Source organism: Mesocricetus auratus, unplaced genomic scaffold (genome assembly GCF_017639785.1).
Source record: "Mesocricetus auratus isolate SY011 unplaced genomic scaffold, BCM_Maur_2.0 Super-Scaffold_100013, whole genome shotgun sequence".
Taxonomy (NCBI): Eukaryota; Metazoa; Chordata; class Mammalia; order Rodentia; family Cricetidae; genus Mesocricetus; species Mesocricetus auratus.
In genome coordinates this window covers 69,246,863-69,269,072 of record NW_024429196.1, presented here as the reverse complement: position 1 = coordinate 69,269,072, position 22,210 = coordinate 69,246,863, and the positions used below count along the sequence as shown (strand labels likewise).

Sequence of the window (22,210 nt, the reverse complement as noted above, 5' to 3'; positions counted from 1 at the left end):
CTGGACTTTGGGAGTTTGGATTAGAACAAGTACTTGAATGCTTTAAAAAACTGATACTTAGTGGTAAGAGAGTGCCATGATATTTTTAGCTGCCTACCTACCCTTAAACCTTAAACTGTCCATCTGCTAAGTGACCATGAGGAAACTCAGCACATAGAGCTAAGGGAACCACAGATGGGGAGCCAGAAGGGTTCAAGCCAGCAACGTTTTGGCAAGTAGAGAACTCAGTAAAGGAAAATTATAAAAAGAAAGAATACATAAATTTTATAGCTGTAAAACATAGTAACATGTAAAAATTAAATCAAAGGAGTTCAGCAGCCCGTTGGGTAGATGTACTAAAGACTCTGGAGAGAGTTCAACTGAGTATCCATTCTAAAGAGCAAAGAAATCAAGACAATAAACAAACAAACAAACAAATAGAGCCATGGGGCACCATCAGGTGTACTGATGCACACAGTGGAAACTGAAGAAAAGATACAAAGAAGAGGCAAAGAATGATTTCTAGAGTCTTTGAAAGAAGATCTGTTTATTTAACGGACTCCAACAAGATGAACATTTAAAGAAAAAAATTCACACTATGTTTTTACTACCCAAACTGTCAAAACCCAAAGACAGAAATTTGGAAGCAGTTAAATGATAAGTGATTCATTTCCCACAAGACATCAGTGTGACTAATCTAATTGAGCCTACCAAATAGGTAAGGAAGGAGTTTGTTTGTTTATTGTCTTGAAAACATAAAGATCATTAACTAAGAACTAAAACTGTTCTTACTTTCTTGGGACATGATGGACCCTGTAGAAAATCTCTAGGAACTTAGCAGAAAAACTCTTGAGGGTTACGGAGTGAGTTCTGCCAGGTTGTTACACACAAACAGCTATATCACATACCATGTATATCACAGCAGTGATTAAACCTCCAAACTGCAGTGCCATCAAGATCACACACATAATATGCACTGAAATTTTGAAGTGTAATGTAATAAAAACTTTGTAGGATTTTTTTTTCTGTTTGTTTTGTTTTTTGAGACAGGGTTTCATTGTGTAACAGTCCTAGATGTCCTGGAACTCACTTTGTAGACCAGGCTGGCCTTGAAATCCCAGAGATCTGCCTGCCTCTGCCTCCTGAGTGCTGGGATTAAAGACATGTGCCGCCATGCCTGGCTACCTTATAGGATTATAATGCTGGAAATTACATTTTGTGAAAGAAATAATAACACACACACGAGAGTAAGGACTGGAAGATTTGACATAATAAAGAGGTCAACAAATTGGGAAGGAAGAGGTCAAACTTTCACTGTTTGCAGACGATATGATAGTTTACATCAATGACCCAAAGAACTCTACCAGGGAACTCTTACAGCTGATTAACACCTTCAGCAAAGTGGCAGGCTACAAGATCAACTCAAGAAAATCAGTAGCCCTACTATATACAGATGATAAAAGGGCTGAAAGAGAAATCAGAGAAACATCACCCTTTACAATTGCCACAAACAACATAAAATACCTTGGGGTAACGCTAACCAAACAAGTGAAAGACCTGTATCGTAAGAACTTTGAATCTTTAAAGAAAGAAATTAAAGAAGCCCTCAGAAAATGCAAAGATCTCCCATGCTCTTGGATAGGTAGGATCAATGTAGTAAAAATGGCAATCCTGCCAAAAGCAATCTACAGATTCAATGCAATCCCCATTAAAATCCCAGCACAATTCTTCACAGACCTTGAAAGAACAATAATCAATTTTGTATGGAAAAACAAAAGACCCAGGATAGCCAAAACAACCCTGTTCAACAAGGCAACGTCCGGAGGCATCACCATCCCTGACCTCAAGCTCTATTATAGAGCTATAGTACTGAAAACAGCTTGGTATTGGCACAAAAATAGACAGGTAGACCAATGGAATCGAATTGAAAACCCGGGTATTAACCCACACACGTACGAACATCTGATCTTTGACAAAGAAGCTAAAAATATACAATGGAATAAAGAAAGCATCTTCAACAAATGGTGCTGGCATAATTGGAGACTGGCATGTAGAAGAATGCAGATCGATCCATGTTTATCGCCATGCACAAAACTTAAGTCCAAATGGATCAAAGACCTCAACATAAATCCAGCCACACTGAACCTCTTAGAAGAGAAAGTGGGTGGTACCCTTGAACGAATTGGTACAGGAGACAGCTTCCTGAATATAACACCAGTAGCACAGACAGTGAGATCAACAATTAATAAATGGGACCTAATGAAACTGAGAAGCTTCTGTAAAGCAAAGGACACAGTCAGCAAGACAAAAAGGCAGCCCACAGAATGGGAAAAAATATTCACTAATCCCACATCTGACAGAGGGTTGATCTCCAAAATTTACAAAGAACTCAAGAAGCAAGTCTCCAAAACACCAAAGGACCCTATTAAAAAGTGGGCTGCAGAACTAAATAGAGAGTTTTCAATAGAGGAGTCTAAAATGGCTGAGAGGCACTTGAGAAAGTGCTCAACATCCTTAGCCATCCGGGAAATGCAAATCAAAACAACTCTCAGATACCATCTCACCCCTGTCAGAATGGCTAAAATCAAAAGCACCAATGACAATTTATGCTGGAGAGGATGTGGTGAAAGGGGGATACTCCTCCATTGCTGGTGGGAGTGCCAACTGGTTCAGCCACTTTGGAAATCAGTATGGAGATTCCTCAGAAAAATGGGAATAAACCTACCACAAGACCCAGCAACTCCACTCTTAGGCATATATCCAAAAGATGCCCATTCATACAACAAAGATGTCTGTTCCACTATGTTCATAGCAGCTTTATTTATAATTGCCAGAACTTGGAAGCAACCTAGATGTCCCTCACCTGAAGAGTGGATAGAGAAAATGTGGTACATCTACACAATGGAGTACTATTCAGCAGAAAAAAATAATGGAATCATGAGATTCGCAGGCAAATGGATGACACTAGAAGAAACCATCCTGAGTGAGGTAACCCAGTTACAAAAAGAGAAACATGGCGTGTACTCTCTCATATATGGATTTTAGACATAGATCTGGGGAGTGCCAGCCTTCAATCCTATGGCCAGAGAGTCTGGGAAACAGAAACTTTATTTAGTGGCTGATTGAAGAAGAGGCAGACTCCCTTGGTTAAGTACTGAGCTGAACTCAAGAAAGCCAGTAACAGAGAGGGAGGACTGATGATCAAAGGGATTAAGACTGGGCTGGTTTAACCCCCAGAAACAGCTGACCAGACAAAGGTTAACTCTTGAATCCCAGGCATCAGCCTGGGAAGCCAGCATGGGACTGATCAAGACCCCCTGAATCTGGGTGTCAGTGAGGAGGCCTAGGGAAACTATTGAGCCTAGGGCAGCAGATCAGTACCCATCCCAAGTATACACACGGACTTTGGACTCCCATAGAACAATGTGAGGTGCACTCTCACCCTGAACTCTTGGGGAAGGGTCTAGGCCCTGCCCTATATGAAATGACAGACTATGCACACCCCCATGGAGGGCCTCACCCTCCCTGGGGAAATGAGGGGATAACGGGGGGGGGGGGAGGGCTCGGGAGGAAGGGAGGGAATGGGAGAGGGACCTGGAACTGACTTGTGAAGCAACCTTGTGTCTTATCCAAATTTAAACTGGAAAATAAAATTAAAAAAAATAAAATAAAGAGGTCACGTCTCACTATATGAATGCACATGGCATTCTGGCTAGGTTTGTATCAATTTAGCACAAGCTCTAGTCATCTGGGAGGAGGAACCGTAGATTGAGAAAGTGCGTCCAGGGGATTGGGCTGTGGGCACTAGTGGAGCATTTCCTCGATTGGTGATTGATGGAAAGGGTCCAACCCGTTGTGGGTGGTGCCGCCCCTGGCCTGTTGGTCCTGGGTTCTATGGGAGTATGGACTGAGTAGACAATGAGGAGCAGGTCAGTAAGCAGCACCCACCACGGCCTCTGCATCAGCTCCTGCCTCCAGGTTCCTGCCCTGCCTGAGTTCCTGTCCTGACTTCCTTCAGTGATGGACTGTAATGTGGAAGTGTGAGCCCAATAAACCCTTTCCTCCCCAGCTTGATTTTTGGGCATGGTGTTTCATCGTAGCAATACAAACTCTAACTAAGATACATGGTAAACAGAAATTCTGGTAAAGTTCTAGCACATTTTGTTGTTTGTAGATATATATAAGATTACTCTAAAATTTGTGAGGAAGGCACAGGGTGTTTTAAGATAGCTAAAGTGACTTTTTAAGTGAAGCTTATTGATTGTGTGTACATATCTAACCCCAGCTATTCAGGATGCTGAGGTAGGAGAGCTGGAAGTTGAACTAGCATGGACAGCATAGAAAGAACCATTTCAAATACGGTAAAATAAAGTAGAAGGATTCAGTCTTCTAGATTTCACGCCCTGCTATACAAGCTGCAATAATTAAAGCTGTGTTTTGTTTTGTTTTTTAAGATCTTGTATATGCCTAGATCCACAGAGCAAAATAGGAAACCCCTCATTTCTAGGTTCCATGTATGGAACTGGCATCCATATATGGAAGGAGTTGTCTCCAACATACAGAAACAAGGGTCATGGTAAAAGTAGGGCAGTAAACTCCATGTTGTTGCACCAGATCACCGTATTGTTGCTGCCCTGGTTCTGGATAGCGACTTAAACTGGTTTCATCCAGGCTGGTTCTTTCACGAGCAGGAATGTGCTTTTGTTATAGGCATTAATGGCTTTCCATGATGTGGCTGTGGCCTTCAACCAGATGGAGTGGGAACTGTTGAGCCCTTCTCAGAGGATCCTGTACAGGGAAGTGATGCTGGAGAACTACAGCCACCTGGTCTCCCTGGGTAAGGCCCTCCTGTTTCAGTTCTCAGAGTTTACCTGTGGGCATCTAAACATGCTCTGTTCTTTAGAACGTCCAAGTTTGTAGAGAAGGTGTGTGCGTGCGTGCGTGCGTGCGCGCGCGCGTGTGTGTGTGTGTGTGTGTGTGTGTGTGTGTGTGTGTGTGTGTGTGTGTGTTTGCAGTGACCGACAATGTATTTCCAGGCCTCTTCAGATATGGGAGGAACTTTACTCAATCACAGGGCATGATCACCCTGCTTTGACCCAGGCTCCCCTGCTCTTGTTCAGTCCTTCTCGGTACTCTGATATTCTTTCCCCATCTCTGTACCTCCCTTCTGGGTGTATGACATTCCCTGCATTGGCCTGGAGTTCTGTGGTATCCTCTTGAGCCACTAGCCTAAGGTCTCCTTGGTTTTGTTTCTTGCGAATAGGAATTGCGTTTTCCAAACCCAAACTCATCACACAGCTGGAACAAGGGGCAGAGCCCTGGAGAGATGGCAGCGACTGCCTTCTGGACCTTTGTCTAGGTAAGTGGGAGAGTGGGCAGGTGAGGAGGATACAGGGCATTGAGGAGCTCAGGAGGCCAGGAAAGCATGCTAAGGGGAGTGCTCCTCCAGGGCTCCAGGTAAGGCTGTGTAGCCTCCCTTCTACCCCCCCCCCTCCCTTCCTCCCTCCCTCCCTCCCTCTCTCCCTCCCTCTCTCCCTCCCTCCCTCCCTCCCTCCGTCCCTTCGTCCCTCCCTCCTTCCTTCCCTCCCTCCCTCCTTCCCTCCGTCCCTCTCTCCGTCTGTCCGTCTGTCCGTCCGTCCGTCCGTCTGTCCGCCCGCCCGCCCGTCCGTCCGTCCCTCCCTCCCTCCCTCCCTCCCTCGCCTTTCCCATGCTTGCCAGGAGAGGGCTCCCCTGGAGGTCTTCCTCACCAGGGCATCTGAGTGCCCTGCTTTGTAGCACATTTAGGGTTTCTTGTGCTCTCCCCAGTCTCTTTTGATTCTCGAAGCAGTGCCTGCCCTTTGAGACTAGGCTGCTCCTGCTGAACGTTCTTCAGTTTCTGTTTGTGACCCAGCAACTGCTGTGAGTCACACCCATTGTATAGACACCCATAACTTTGTTTTCTTTGTGATGACTTAATTAAGATTACAACAAAACATGAAGATCTGTAGCAATCTGGCCTCCCTGTGGGCTAGGAGCCCATTTGTCCACCAGGGGGCAGGCTTGCTCCTTCTCAGACTGGCCTGCTTTTCTACCTCCTTCTCTGGTCGCATTCAGTGGCTGCCTTTGCGCTTTTATCCTACCCCATGGGTCCTTCTGAATACCACATTATTTTGTGTGTTTGTAAATGTTTTCACTCATAGTGTGCACCCCCCCCATTCCTGGCAATTAAATAATATCACTCTACACTTAGCAAAACAAAACAAACAAAACAACCCCCCCCCCAAACCAAACCATTAAAAATAAGAAAATTCCTGGAATTCAGTAGCATTAGAAAGAAGAAAAAATAATAAGGGAACAAAAATGGCACCACAGTAGAGTGTCACTTATTTCTAAAAATTTTGCAGTCATATTGATGATTACCTCACAAGTTTACCTTAAAAAAGAAGGTATGATTAGGTAAGCGTGTGGAAGCCAAGGGGACCTAAATGAAGGAGCCATTCTCTGCACTTCACGTGGTAAATGCGGATATGTGGACTTCCCCTGTGTGGACTTCTCTCTGAGCCTTGTGTGTTAGGTTTGGGAGATCTCTGTTCCACAGTAACGGAAGGGGGAGGGGTGATAGGAAGACAAATGCCATTCATGCCTAAGGCTCCTCCTGGATTTGTTCTGCTCTCAGGCTCAGAGGGGCCAGGCCTGGTCCCCCACCAACTTGAGGCAGGGGCTCCATTCCTAGAACTCTGCCAAGCCCCATCCCATGCCATCAGCCAGAGGCAGAAGGCCTTCCCTTTGAAACCAAGTGTGGAAGTCCAGTTACCCCCTGAGTTGGAGGACTTCACTGTCTGTGGTGCCAGTGACATTGATTTGATTTGGGGGTCATTCTCCCCTTTTTGAAGCATGTTTACATCAAAATAGCTCTGCTAAGAATTAAATACGAAAGAACCAAATTATCAAATGAGGTGAGTAGACAGTTCTCAAAAGACGAAATGCAAGTGAACAGTAAATGTGTGAAGAAGTGTTTAACATCCTTAGCCATCAGGGAGTCGCAAATGGAAGCTGCTTTGCGATCCCCCCCCCATCTGAATGGTCTGAAGAACTTCGGCATACCGCCAGTGAGAGTATCAGCAAAAGCTGCTTCTGTGGAAATCAGTTGACATGTCCTCAAGAAACTAAAAATAGAACCATTCGTGACTCGGCTCCACCACCCCGAGGGTTATACGGAAAGGGTTTGCAGGCGAGTGAATGCGACTGGGAATCGCTGCGTTTGCAAAATAAACCAGAGTTAAAAGACAAATAAATAGTGTATGCCTGCTTCTCATATATGGAACCTAGGTTTGAGATTCCCTCTCTCCCTCCCTCCCTCCTTCTCTCCCACCGTGTGTGTGTGTGTGTGTGTGTGTGTGTGCGCACGCGCATAGGTCACAAAGCTTAAAGTGTATCACTCTGAAAGGTGGGGAAGGATACTTAAGGGAAGTGGGAAATAGAGAAGGTAATGGAACATATGTAATAAGAAAGCCAAAGTTGGAAGGAAGAACCAGCTAGAGGGGGGAGAGGGAAGACAGTGGAGGAGGAAATTATACATACATACATACATACATACATACATATATATGAAGGTATGAAGATCCCATGATGAAAACCCTAACCTGAAAAACCTGTAATGCTAAAGAAGTAAGTTCTCTCCAGAGCTATAGAATCCAAGAAGTATGGCGGCCTTTCTTCTCTTTATCCTGTTCTCTTTTGGTCCCAAGTGCAGTGTTTCTGGTGCTATGATCCCATGTCTGTTGTAGGCTTCTGCAATTATGTGTGGTTATATGGTGCATGCAAGGCTGTTTGGCGACACTCCTAGTGCTCTCTGTAGAACATGTTTTCTCATCTTCCAGATGTGCATAAGCTGAGGAGTTTCCTTTTGTCTTAACAACTCAGTTGATTTCTCCTTGCATATTCCATTACGCAGCAAGGACAATCTATGCTGCAACTTTAATACTTAGCTTAGAAATCTTCTCAGCTAAATATTTCCCTGTGCCTAAGTGCTACTCTTCCACAAAAACTGGAGTATGATTCAGAAACTTGTTTTCTGTTTGGCATGTACGTCACAACTCTCCTAACCTCTGTCACCCAGTTCTGAAGCAATTGCTGTATTTTTCCATGTGACAGAAACATGTACCTGTTGGTACCAAACATGTGTTTTCTTCAGAGGGACACCACCAGTTCTGGCAGGATGGAGGTGTTCCTAACTGTAGGGAATTGGCTCCCACAGTTATGAAGGCCAAGAGGCCTCACAATTTGTGACCAGCAAGCTGGAGTCCCACAAGGAGTGATTCAGTCCCAGCTCAAAGGCGCGTGGGCCAAGGCTTTTGCCTGAGTTGGGAAATGGAGAAACTATTTCTAAGTAGGATGGCACTCGGGAGAGGAGAATCCCTTTACTGGGGGAAGTTCAACTGTTAGTTCTTTTCAGACCTCTGCTTGCTGGGATGAGAGTCCCTCATGTTAAAGAAGGCGAGCTTGGTTGCTTTTGGTTTACATTGGCCACACTGCTACACTACCAAGTGAGCTATGAGAGAGGATGCCTTCAGGAGGAGCTGTGCCTCCATAAGGGCAATGGTAGCTGTCATCAGACGAGGTATCACATTAACTCAAGGCACACAGTTCCTGCCCCTGCTGCTGAACACACAAAAGGATGTGTAGTAAACATGACTAGTGTTTATGACCAAGTGGAGATATTGGTAAGACAGGCAGGAGGGGGTACATTTTCTCTCCTTTCAAAGACAGGCAAGTAGTCAGCAGTGCGTACCCAGACTTCAGCTGTTAAAAACTCTAGAATTACAGAAACTCTGTGTGTATGTCTTATTTGAATTTGAATTCCAAATATTGAACCCAGGGCCTTTGTGTATGCCAAACACGCTCTCTACTACTAAACTACAAATAGGTGATAGCTGGAAATGCAAACAGTAGCCAAGAGTTATGTTACTGTGGGCAAGCTAGTGTACCAAAGTAAACGAGACTTTAGTGAGCTGAATTAGAACCCATTTCCTGAGGAGAAACCGACCGCAGTAGGACCTTTGGGGGCCGGATCTATGTACCAAGGCTGAAAGCTAGCTTTTACAGTTTGGAAGACCACGAGGAGCAGCATTAGTAAATGTCAAGAAGAAGCTGTTCAACTAGCAGGGACACCCAGCCAGCCAGCTCTTAGGAAAAAGAACAGTGGGACTTAGGTGCTGGGAAGGATGTTTCATGGTCATTATCTTTTTTCCCCAAGTCTATTGGCCATTTATTTATCCTATTTATTTATTTATCATATTTATTTATTTATCATATTTATTTAATGTCCTGGCTTTAGTTTCCCCTCCCCTCCCTCCTCTCCTCTTGGCTTCTTCCTCCCTTCCCCCCACAATCCACTCTCCCCCCTTTTCTGTTTAGGAAAGGGCAGCTCTCCCTTGGATATCAACAAAATGTGGAATGCAATATCAAATTACAGTAAGACTAAGCACCTCCCCATGTATTAAGGTTGATTAAGGTTACCCAGTGTAAGGAGTAGGGTCCCAAGAGCCAGTAAAAGAGTCAGAGACAGCCCGTTTCCACTGTTAGGAGTCCCACAAGAGAACCAAGCCACACAACTGTCACATATATGCAGAGTGCCTAGGTCAGTCTGTGCAGGCTCCCTGGTTGTCAGCTTGGTCTCTGTGAGCCCCTATGAGCCCAGGTTAGTTGATTCTGTGGGTTTTCCTGTGGTGTCCTTGACCCCTCTGGATGCCAAACTGTTATTTTAGATCAAACAAGTCACTGATGTGGATCAGGGCTCAGGGAAGATCTCTGGTAAAAGGTGTGCGTTTAGACTCCATGGATGTGCTCCTTGTAGTGACTCCTCTTTTGTATTGAACTGTGAAAGGAGACATAAGCGGTACATTAATAATTAACTGGGGTCCAACATCAATCTGTACAACAGTTGGCAGACCTAGTGCCCACGGTTCATGAAATGTGCCACACTGTGTGTTGGTCAGAAAGAATCAGGTAGGTCTAGAAAGCCTGGACATTCTGAGTCCTCAATCAGAATCAGATAGGTCTAGAAAGCCTGGACATTCTGAGTCCTCAATCAGAGCTCATTGGATTTTATAGTCGGCTCCAGTAGACAGGAACCAATTGTAGTGAGACAGCTATTCTGGCTTGTTATCTCCTAGGCAAGTACTGTTATTAGAGGGGAACATTTCTCTTTTATGAGCTAAGAAAATGCAACAAAGTCCTGGATTAACTAGGTCACTTGGAGCCGGATTCCTTGAAGCGGTTGCAAGTCTAGACCATGCCGCCTCACGTCACTGCTGACTCCCTGTGTGCTGATAAGAGAAGCCCAGCTTGTTAGCCTTGTTTGCTTATGGGTGAGGGACCCGGATCTCTAACCTTATTTTATACTGTCACTCCCCTTTGGGGAAACCGTGTGGTGGATGACTTCAGATCAGTCACTTTGTTATAGAACAAAGAAAACCAATGAGAAAATAACTCATTGAGTAGAAGCAAGTGTCTGTGGATGTCCACGCCACTGTCCGTAACTGATTGCAGTAGTTTACAGAGCTGGCGCTGCCGATGCAGCTTTCAGTGTCTCAGTTTCCCGACACTCAGAGCTGTGTGAGCTGTTCGCAGTGGAGTATGGAGGAGAGGCCTGGAGAGGGAGTGTGTGAGCATCTGAGGAATTACTGCTGGGGAAAGGTCACTACCCCAGGCATCTCTGAATCTCATCAATGCTTTCTCTCTAGCAGAACCCAGGACAGAATTAGAGCCCCTTCTCTCCTGCCCGATATCCTTGGCTAGTCCGGAAGTCCTCAGAGTGTGTGTGCTGAGTGGACACCCCCCAGAGACTTTCCCAAGCCCACCAGCAGGCAGCCACCTCCAGCTGGAAGCTCCCGGCTGTTCTAGCAGTAAAGGAGTTGAAGAGGACGATAGCGATGCCCTGTCGCAGGGATCGAGTCCAGCGAGGATCCTGAAGACATTCTTTAGTCAAGGTCAGGCAGTGTACTGGGGAGAAGGCAATAGGAAACAAACAGAGCTTGGCCTGGCCTCAGACGGGATCCCTGAGAAGGCAGACGCAACATCGATGGGATCTGATGAGTCAGCATCTGGAGCAGTCATGCATGGAGCATTTCCATTGGGGCTTAACGATGCCGCGAGCCTGTTCAGCCCTCCGAAGCATCATGGATATCCTGACTGCGGAGGAGACTTTTGCCAGAGATCGGACCTCATGAAGCCCCAGAGACTGCACGGAGCGGAGAAGCCTTACTCGTGTGCTGAGTGTGGGCACCAGTTCACTCAGAAGGCGTCTCTCACTGTCCACCAGAGGAAGCACTCCGGAGAGAAGCCGTATGTGTGTGGGGAGTGTGGGCGGGGCTTCATGTATGCATCCTCTCTCAACAATCACAAGAAGATTATTCACTCCGGAGAGAGCCCCCTTGTGTGTGCGGAGTGTGGGCGAGGCTTCCGCCAGAAGGTGGACCTCCTCCTACACCAGAGGACTCACCTGGACACAAAGCCCTTCGTGTGTCCTGAGTGCGGGAGAGGCTTTTGCCGAAAGGCCTCGCTGCTACAGCACAGGTGGAGTGCTCACTCGGGCGACAACCCCTTCTTATGCTCGGTGTGCGGCCGCGGCTTCAGGCTGCTGTCAAGGCTCCTCACTCACCAGGTCACACACTCCGGGGAGAAACCCTACGTTTGCGCTGACTGCGGGCAGCGCTTTGGCCAGAAGGGCACGCTCATCCGACACCAGAAGACACACACCGGGGAGAAACCTCACGTGTGTCGCCAGTGTGGCTGGGGTTTCACCCAGAAGGTAAACCTCATTAGACACCAGAGGACTCACACTGAGGAGAAACCTTACCTGTGCCCGGAGTGCGGGCAAGCCTTTGAGTTCAAGGCTCTCCTCACCAGGCACCAGAAGACACACATGGGGGAGAAGCCCTATGTGTGCCCTCAGTGTGGCAGGGGTTTTAGCCAGAAGTTCAACCTCATCGGGCACCAGAGGATTCACACAGGGGAGCTGCCTTTCCTGTGCCCCGAGTGCGGGCGTGGGTTTGTGAAGCAGGCCACGCTGATCAGACACCAGAGGACCCACGCAGGGTGGGAGAAGCCTTACCAGTGTCCCGAGTGCGGGCGAGCGTTTGAGTTCAAGTCTCTGCTCACCAGGCACCAGAAGATCCACACGGGGGAGAAGCCCTATGTGTGTCCTCAGTGTGGAAGGGGTTTTAGCCAGAAGTTCAACCTCATCGGGCACCAGAAGACACACACTGGGGAGAAGCCCTATGTGTGCTCCCAGTGTGGCCAGAGTTTTAGGCAGAAGTTCAACCTACTCAGGCACCAGAGGATTCACACAGGCGAGAAGCCCTTCCTGTGCACTGAGTGCGGGCATGCGTTTGGAAAGAAGGTCTCTCTCATCAGACACCAGAGGACCCACGGAGAGGAGAAGCCTTACCGGTGCCCCGAGTGTGGGCGAGCTTTTGAGTTCAAGTCACTCCTCATCAGGCACCAGAAGACACACACGGGAGAGAAGCCTTATGTGTGCTCCCAGTGTGGCAAGGCTTTTAGCCAGAAGTTCAACCTCATCGGGCACCAGAGGAGCCATACAGGGGAGAAGCCTTACCCGTGCCCCCAGTGTGGGCGAGCCTTTGGCTTTAAGTCTCTTCTCACCCGACACCAGAGGACACACTCGAAGTAGCAGCTTTCTGTAAACGGCATATGTGGGCAGACGCTGGATGGGATGTCACACTCCACTCTGACTGGAGGACTCGGTCAGTTCATAGAGAAGCCATGTGTTTTGGGTGTGGCTTTGGCTGTAACTCGGCCCTGATTTTACATCAGCCTACCTACTCTGGGACGGAGCTTCTGTGTGCAGGGATTGCCGGAGGTTTCAGCCAGAATTGTCACCACCACAGACATGGGAGCACCAAGTGTGGCCCACAACTCCCAGCCTGTTGACCTGTCTTGTTCCTCCCTTTCTCCAGGAGCATGAAGCTGGCAGAACTCACTGGTGAATGTTCCATTTTCCTGAAATGGAATGGGGGAAAGTCCTTGCTTGTTCACGAAATCCGTTTACGGTTTATTTTCTTCACTTAGTAGTGCTAGCTTTCTAGGGCTCCCTAACAAAGTACCCCAGACTGTGTGGCTTAGGCAAAAGAAGTTTACTTTGTCCTGTGTGTGGAGCCCGGGAGTCCTCTCTCAGACTGGCTCAGGTGTGGCCCCTGCCTCACCTCTCTCTCTGGTGGCTGGCTTCCTGTAGTGTACATGATTTCCTAGTCCTGTCCTCCCAGATGGGGCCACACCAGAGGGCCTTGTTCACCTTTGATCACTTCTTTAAGTGTCCTGTTCCAAGTCGCATTACATTAGAGGTAAGGCATCAGTATTTACATTGTGGGGAATGTGATTCAGTCAACAGCTGGTTCCCCCACAACACCAGAGTTGCTATTTGGACAAAAAAAAAAAATACATTCATGTCATCCCCAGACCTCAAACCCTTAACTCATTTCAGCATCAGCTCTAAATTGAAAGTCTCTAATATACATATCTAAATCGTGTGTGGGTGAGGCTTTAAGTCCAGTTCACCTGTAAGCCACATTTTCATCTGCAGTCCTAGGAAATCCAACATGGAATTTGCTTCTAAATTCCAATGGCCAGACAGACTCAGGCTAGGCACTCTTATTCCAAAAGGGAAACATTGGAAAGGCCTGAGGAACGATGGGCCCCAGTGTCAGCTGCAAACCTAGCAGGGCAAATTCTATGGAACCTTAAGTCTCAAGAATAATATTTGGCTCAATGTTCTGTCCCCTGGCTCACAGGAAGGGCAAGTAATATTGTTTCCCTAGCCGTGAACAATGGTGTCTGAGCCATGGACACTGAGGAGACACATTTGACCTCACTCCAGACCTGTTCTCTCTGCCCTCTGGTCAGAGTAGTGACCCTGACTTACGAGTCCTGTTTGGAACCACATCCCCCCTTTTTCTTTTTTTCCTTTTCCTAATCCCTCCCTCCCTCCCTTCCCCCTCTCTCTTAATATATAGACCACGTTGGCCTTAAATGCACAGGGCTCCACCTACTTCTGCCTCCCCAGCACTTAGATCAAGGGTGCGAGCCACCACACCAAGTTCTTTCCTTTTTGTGAAGATGGACACATGTTTACAGCTTGGAGCTCCACAAATATTTCTTTTTTTTTTTTAAGGTTTATTTATTACGTATACAGTGTTCTGCCTGCATGTATCCCTGCAGGTCAGAAGAGGGCACCAGATCCCATTACAGATGGTTGTGAACCACCATGTGGTTGCTGGAAATTGAACTCAGGTCCTTTGAAAGACCAGCTAGTGTTCTTAACCATCTCTCTAGCCCCCTAATATTTTCTCCCCCCCCACATGCTGAGTGTTTATTTTATTCTCGATATACCCTTGGAGGTGGGACAACCGTCTTCACAGATACGGAGGTGCGAGGACCTGAAGGGGAGGGGCGGGGGCCTCATGTCTTTGGTTTTTCCACCAGTTACAGCCGTCTCCATCAAAGGAATACTAGTCACCATCGGTCACCATGCGGGGCCTGATAAGCTACACTTTCTCCAGCTGTCTTCTCACCTGGGCACAGTACCGCTGCTCTCACAGGACAGCTACCCACAGATTAGGGGTAGGATGCAGGAGTGAAGAGCACAGCTTCAGTATCCCCAATGTGCTAAAGTCATCCTTTAGCAGGTTCAGGCCGCTGAGGCGCGGGATGCAAGAGCGGGCCAATGACAGCTCCTCGCAGCAGTCAGAAGTCAACCCGAGTCTCCTCAGGGAACTGCTACCTTGCTTCAGTCCCTTGCACAGGGCTATGACTCCACTGTCAGCCAGGGCGTTGCTACCCAGATCCAAGCTCTTCAGATGTTGGTTCGTTGGTGATCACAGAGACCAAATCTTCGCATCAGTCCCCTGTGAGCTGGCAGCCCACCAGTTCCAGCTCCTGGAGGTGACAAGTGGCCTCCTTTGTGGCGTCACACAGAAGCTTCAGCCCACCATCCTCCACGGGGTTCATGTTCAGGCTCAGGTGTGTCAGCTTTCCGCTGTTGAAAAGCAGCAGCGCCAGGAAGCCGCAGGTGTCTCTGAGGTTGCACCGGTTCAGTATCGGGCGCGGTAGAGCACATCCCGGGCGTCTCACAAACTGACACAGCCATCTCACTTCTTCAGTCCTCAGGCTGTTGTTTGACAGGCACAGGTGCAGCAAGGTCCGGCTGCCGAGAAGGGCTGAGGCCAGAATGGGGCAGCTGAGGTCACAGCTGCGCAGTATCAGCCTTTGGAGCGCACACTTGGAGCTACTCCCGGCTTCACAGAGCCACCTCGTGCTGTTTTCTGCCACCTTGTTTCCTCCCAGGCTGAGGCACTTTAGGTGGTCAGAGGAGGAGCTTGGAGAGCATCATGTAGCAATCAGGGGTCAACTCACAGGAATCCAGTCTCAGAGTTTCCAGGGAGCAGTTTGGGTGTCTCAGTGCTTCACAGGCTAACTTGATGTCTTCCTTCATGAGAGTGTTCCCCCGATGGAGGTATTTTAAGGTCTGATTGCTAATGAGGGTCATCCAGAGATACCGAAGACTGGATGCTACCTCCACATTCTTAAACGTCACAGTCTGCACTTTACAGGTTGGATTCCTCTGTTTCAGACACAGTATCTTCATGGCCCATTCTTTCAGGATGCTGCTGCCCAGGTCCAGCTGCTTCAGTTTCGGGTGGGTGCCCAGGACAGAGCAGAGGAAGTTCTCCCAGCACTCTATGATGAGGGGCTTCCCCTGTGTCAGCGAGGGAGAAAAAAAGGAGAGGGTACTGCACAGGTAGATTTGAACGCCAGTGACCGCCACAAGGAGACCACCGGAGAGGAGACCAGACTCTAAGAGGGTGCAAGACAGCTGAGGAAATAAAGCCAGCTCAGTACCTGGTGTGCCAAACACCAGGGCCAGCTCCTGATCTGCTAGGAGCCTTACAAACAGCCCAAGCTACACACTGTCACACACATGCAGAGGGCCCGTGCAGGCTCCCTAACTGTTGCTCCCAGAGTCCATGTGCTCCCAAGAGCTCAGGTCCCATCCCCCCATCCAGTTTACCCAGGAGATCTCTTCTGTTCCCGTCCCAGGGAAATGCACGCACCCCTCTTTGGGCTCTCTTTGTTATCTAGCCTCTATGGGGCTGTGAACTTTAGGCTGGTGATCATGTACTTTACTCCTAATAAAGGATACCAACTTTTAGTTCCAAAAATTAATTTAAGCGTGCCTAATTCCTGAAACCTCATCAGGACCAGCTTACACATACACCTCAAATGGGCTTAGCTGCCACATGTTACACAGTTCCAAGCCACAAACACATTTTTATGTTTGTTATGACAACACCCCACTCTTGGCTCTAAACTCTGTACTAGCTAGGGTTACCATAGGACTTCCCAGGTTCCTTCTCTTCCCTTTCCCCATTCTTATCCCAAACCCCAAACCTCCCTGCCTTTACTCTTCTTTTGAAACGCTCTCATGTAGCTCAGGAAGGCCTTGAACTCACTATGGAGCCAGACTGGTCTAACCTGATTCTAACTGTACTCCCCAGTGCTGGATTGCAAGTATGAGCTCCTGTGCCCAGCCTTTCCAGTCTTACAAGGCCATTTCATACTGAATTAGGACCACCCTTGTACATTTCTGGACCTCTTTAATGCTCTGTCTCCAAATACAGACACATCATCGGGACTTTAATACACGAGTAGGCTTGGAGTGGGACACAGTTCAATACAGCAGTATTCCCCTTCCATCTGCAAAAGTTGACTAGCTGTCAACCCCGCATAAGAGGTGTCTGACCATCTTTTCCCTTCTCCATAGTGGTGAAGATGATGGAAACCACTAGTAAATGTTCGCTTTTCTGATGGGGAGGGAGGAAAGCTGCGTTTTCTCACTGTCCATGGGATAGCTGACTGCCTTTTACACTGCAGTTTTCTGTACCTTATAACCTTTTCTTCAAATAAACCGGTTCTCTACAAAGCTGCACACCCAGGTGTGGGCCGTGTTGTGATTTACGGTGGGGAATTCCAGGGTATCGAACCTCTTGGGGAACCATGGGAGATTTCACGTCTTTTCTGGACTCTGCCTGTTTAAAGTGAGTAATACTGTTGTCTGAACTTCACTGTTCAGATGGGTCTCCAGTGTCTGTGATGAGAGAGCCTCACACCATACACACGGCCTCCCTGACACAGACTAAGGGCATTTGTATTTATTCTGTCTCTGCATCTCAGGGACCCATCTTATTTAGCTGTGCCCACATGCCTATGATCCAGCTCAGGGTGTCACTCCCTTCAGTCACAAACTTCCTTCACCACCAGCCAGGAGTTAAGGATCTGAGGCCACCACCTCCATATCTAAACTTCAGAGCCCAAATGTCCCCAATCCTGACAAATACCTACTCTAGGACTGGCCCTAGTCTGGCCCCCTTGATGTCACATAGTTACCATAGGATCAGTTTCCCCAGAAAAGGATTTCAGTTTCGGGAGTCAAAGTCCTTTTTTTTTTCTTTTCTTCTTCTTCTTCTTCTTCTTCTTCTTCTTCTTCTTCTTCTTCTTCTTCTTCTTCTTCTTCTTCTTCTTCTTCTTCTTCTTCTTCTTCTTCTTCTTCTTCTTCTTCTTCTTCTTCTTCTTCTTCTTCTTCTTCTTCTTCTTCTTCTTCTTCTTCTTCTTCTTCTTCTTCTTTTTTTTTTTTTTGGTTTCTCTGTGTAGCTTTGGAGCCTGTCCTGGCACTCTCTCTCTGTAGACCAGGCTGGCCTTGAACTCACAGAGATCTGCCTGCCTCTGCCTCCCAAGTGCTGGGATTAAAGGTGTGCGCCACTAACATCTGGCTGGGAGTCTTGGGAGGACGGATGAAAGCATGGTAAATGGATGTTACTGGCCCAACCATGCACCTGGAGATGTCCGGACTCCAGTGATACCCTGGCAGCCTGAGCAGGGATGGCTAGAAGCACCTGGGGACCAGGCCACCTTAACACATTTATCCCAAAGCCCCTTTGCCTCAGCTTCTCTAATGGCCTGAACAGAAAGTGATGTGTGTGTGTGTGTGTGTGTGTGTGTGTGTGTGTGTGTGTGTGGTGTGGAGTCACCTCACATTAAAGGTTACAAAATTTCATTTGAGACGTGAACACTAGCCTATGTATCAACCATTTACCTCAGAAGTTTTCTTTTTTTTTTAAATTTTATTTTCCAGTTTAAATTTAGATAAGAATCAAGGTTGCTTCACAAGTCAGTTCCAGGTCCCTCTCCCATTCCCTCCCTTCCTCCCGAGCCCTCCCCCCCCCCGTTATCCCTTCATTTCTCCAGGGAGGGTGAGGCCCTCTATGGGGGTGTCCATAGTCTGTCATTTCATATAGGGCAGGGCCTAGACCCTTCCCCAAGAGTTCAGGGTGAGAGTGCACCTCACATTGTTCTATGGGAGTCCAAAGTCCGTGTGTATACTTGGGATGGGTACTGATCTGCTGCCCTAGGCTCAATAGTTTCCCTAGGCCTCCTCACTGACACCCAGATTCAGGGGGTCTTGATCAGTCCCATGCTGGATTCCCAGGCTGATGCCTGGGATTCAAGAGTTAACCTTTGTCTGGTCAGCTGTTTCTGGGGGTTAAACCAGCCCAGTCTTAATCCCTTTGATCATCAGTCCTCCCTCTCTGTTACTGGCTTTCTTGAGTTCAGCTCAGTACTTAACCAAGGGAGTCTGCCTCTTCTTCGATCAGCCACTAAATAAAGTTTGTTTCCCAGACTCTCTGGCCATAGGATTGTAGGCTGGCACTCCCCAGATCTATGTCTAAAATCCATATATGAGAGAGTACATGCCATGTTTCTCTTTTTGTGACTGGGTTACCTCACTCAGGATGGTTTCTTCTAGTGTCATCCATTTGCCTGCGAATCTCATGATTCCATTATTTTTTTCTGCTGAATAGTACTCCATTGTGTAGATGTACCACATTTTCTCTATCCACTCTTCAGGTGAGGGACATCTAGGTTGCTTCCACGTTCTGGCAATTACAAATAAAGCTGCTATGAACATAGTGGAACAGACATCTTTGTTGTATGAATGGGCATCTTTTGAATATATGCCTAAGAGTGGAGTTGCTGGGTCTTGTGGTAGGTTTATTCCCATTTTTCTGAGGAATCTCCACACTGATTTCCAAAGTGGCTGAACCAGTTGGCACTCCCACCAGCAATGGAGGAGTGTCCCCTTTCACCACATCCTCTCCAGCATAAATTGTCATTGGTGTTTTTGATTTTAGCCATTCTGACAGGGGTGAGATGGTATCTGAGAGTTGTTTTGATTTGCATTTCCCGGATGGCTAAGGATGTTGAGCACTTTCTCAAGTGCCTCTCAGCCATTTTAGACTCCTCTATTGAAAACTCTCTATTTAGTTCTGCAGCCCACTTTTTAATAGGGTCCTTTGGTGTTTTGGAGACTTGCTTCTTGAGTTCTTTGTAAATTTTGGAGATCAACCCTCTGTCAGATGTGGGATTAGTGAATATTTTTTCCCAATCTGTGGGCTGCCTTTTTGTCTTGCTGACTGTGTCCTTTGCCTTACAGAAGCTTCTCAGTTTCAGTAGGTCCCATTTATTAATTGTTGATCTCACTGTCTGTGCTACTGGTGTTATGTTCAGGAAGCTGTCTCCTGTACCAATTCGTTCAAGGGTACCACCCACTTTCTCTTCTATGAGGTTTAGTGTGGCTGGATTTATGTTGAGGTCTTTGATCCATTTGGACTTAAGTTTTGTGCATGGCGATAAACATGGATCGATCTGCATTCTTCTACATGCCAGTCTCCAATTATGCCAGCACCATTTGTTGAAGATGCTTTCTTTATTCCATTGTATATTTTTAGCTTCTTTGTCAAAGATCAGATGTTCGTACGTGTGTGGGTTAATACCCGGGTTTTCAATTCGATTCCATTGGTCTACCTGTCTATTTTTGTGCCAATACCAAGCTGTTTTCAGGACTATAGCTCTATAATAGAGCTTGAGGTCAGGGATGGTGATGCCTCCGGACGTTGCCTTGTTGAACAGGGTTGTTTTGGCTATCCTGGGTCTTTTGTTTTTCCATACAAAATTGATTATTGTTCTTTCAAGGTCTGTGAAGAACTGTGCTGGGATTTTAATGGGGATTGCATTGAATCTGTAGATTGCTTTTGGCAGGATTGCCATTTTTACTACATTGATCCTACCTATCCAAGAGCATGGGAGATCTTTGCATTTTCTGAGGGCTTCTTTAATTTCTTTCTTTAAAGATTCAAAGTTCTTACGATACAGGTCTTTCACTTGTTTGGTTAGCGTTACCCCAAGGTATTTTATGTTGTTTGTGGCAATTGTAAAGGGTGATGTTTCTCTGATTTCTCTTTCAGCCCTTTTATCATCTGTATATAGTAGGGCTACTGATTTTCTTGAGTTGATCTTGTAGCCTGCCACTTTGCTGAAGGTGTTAATCAGCTGTAAGAGTTCCCTGGTAGAGTTCTTTGGGTCATTGATGTAAACTATGATATCGTCTGCAAACAGTGAAAGTTTGACCTCTTCCTTCCCAATTTGTATCCCCTTGATCCCCCTTTGTTGTCGTATGGCAATAGCTAGAACTTCAAGTACCATGTTGAAAAGGTATGGAGAGAGTGGACAGCCTTGTTTTGTTCTTGATTTTAGAGGAATTGCGTTGAGTTTCTGTCCATTTAGTTTGATGTTGGCTGTTGGTTTACTGTATATAGCTTTTATTATGTTTAAGTATGTCCCTGTTATCCCAGATCTCTCCAAGACCTTTATCATGAAGGGGTGTTGGATTTTGTCAAAGGCTTTTTCAGCATCTAGTGAGATGATCATGTGATTTTTGTTTTTCAGCTTCTTTATATGGTGGATTACGTTGATGGATTTTCGTATGTTGAACCATCCCTGCATTCCTGGGATGAAACCTACTTGATCGTGGTGAATGATTGTTTTGATGTGTTCTTGGATCCGATTTGCCAGTATTTTATTGAGTATTTTTGCATCAATGTTCATGAGGGATATTGGTCTGAAGTTCTCTTTCTTAGTTGTATCTTTGTGTGGCTTGGGGATCAAGGTTATTGAAGTCTCATAGAAAGAGTTTGGCAAAGACCCTTCTGCTTCTATTGTGTGGAACACTTTGAGAAGAATTGGTATAAGCTGAACACTAGCCTATGTATCAACCATTTACCTCAGAAGTTTTCTTTAAAAATATTTAATAATCACAAACGCATATAATGTGTTTTGATCAAGCCCCCCATTCCCTCCCCTTTACTTCCTCCCCTATCCAGCAAGCTTCCCTCTCCCAACTTTATGTGCTTCCTGTCTTTTAAAAGAAAATTGAGTAACCACTGTCTAGTTACTTTTTTGTTGCTGTGATAAAACATGGAGCCCAAAGGGAGCTTAAGGAAGAGAGTTTGCTCTGAGTTGTGGCTCCAGAGTGATTCTGAGCTCATGGTGCTGGAGGGAGGCTTGGTAAGACAGCGCAGGCATGGAAGCTGCCACAGGGTGCGGAGGGCTCATGCTTATTGTGAGCATGGAGTGTGGAGCGGAGCCTTTTCACTCTCAAAGCTCTCACCCCTAGTGACATACTCCCTCCAGCAAGGCCGTGCCTCCCAAACCTCCCTGAACTGCACTACCAAATGGGGACCGAGTGTTCAAATGCTTCAGATTAAGAGGTTTCCTTCTCATTCAAATCACCACACCCATGGAGTCCATTTAGTGTGGCTTGCATGTGCCTGGGTGTGGGACTATGTATCGGAATAAGAGTAGCCTCTCAGGACCCACATCCCTGAAGACTCTCTCCTTCTCAGTAGCCAGCAGTTGCCAGTAACCCCTCAGGGGAGCGGGTTTTTTTTAACCCCTTCCCCACCATGCTGGATTTCCGCTGGTCTTGTTCCAAGTGATGTGCGTTGCATGTGTGCAGCTCTACTCGCAGTCTGGCACGCATTGTTTTGCTCAAGATGCATCTTCTCCCTGAATATTAATTTCTATTCACTGCAGAAAGGAGGTAATCGGATGAGGGTTGAGAAATGCACTAATCCATGGGTATAAAGATAAGAAATCAGAGGGCTAAAAGTTTATTACTGTGTCCATTTAGCAGCTTACTAACATTAGGTTCTCCCAGTGGTACCCAATCATGGTTCCACTCTGAGGAGTGGGCTTTAAGTCCGAGCAGAAAGTAGTTGGCTACTTCCATAACATCCATGCCACACTTGCGTGAGTGGGCGTGTCTTGGCAGGCCAGTCAT

At 46.8% G+C, this 22,210-nt stretch overlaps 1 protein-coding gene and 1 pseudogene across 3 annotated transcripts in view; one reads left to right on the top strand and one right to left on the bottom strand.

The window, feature by feature from the left end:
* The window catches only part of Znf169 (zinc finger protein 169), a 23,660-nt gene extending 6,697 nt beyond the window's left edge, over positions 1-16,963 (top strand). For 2 of the 3 annotated variants that reach the window (XM_040755940.1, XM_040755941.1), the window contains exons 3-5: positions 4,690-4,816; positions 5,243-5,338; positions 10,704-16,963. In XM_040755940.1, the coding sequence (XP_040611874.1) occupies positions 4,690-4,816; positions 5,243-5,338; positions 10,704-12,652 (2,172 nt within the window). In that variant the 3' untranslated portion in view covers positions 12,653-16,963. The remainder of the gene's footprint in view (positions 1-4,689; positions 4,817-5,242; positions 5,339-10,703) is intronic. The other variant, XM_040755942.1, reaches the window with a different exon arrangement.
* LOC101835041 lies at positions 14,571-22,210 on the bottom strand (annotated as a pseudogene).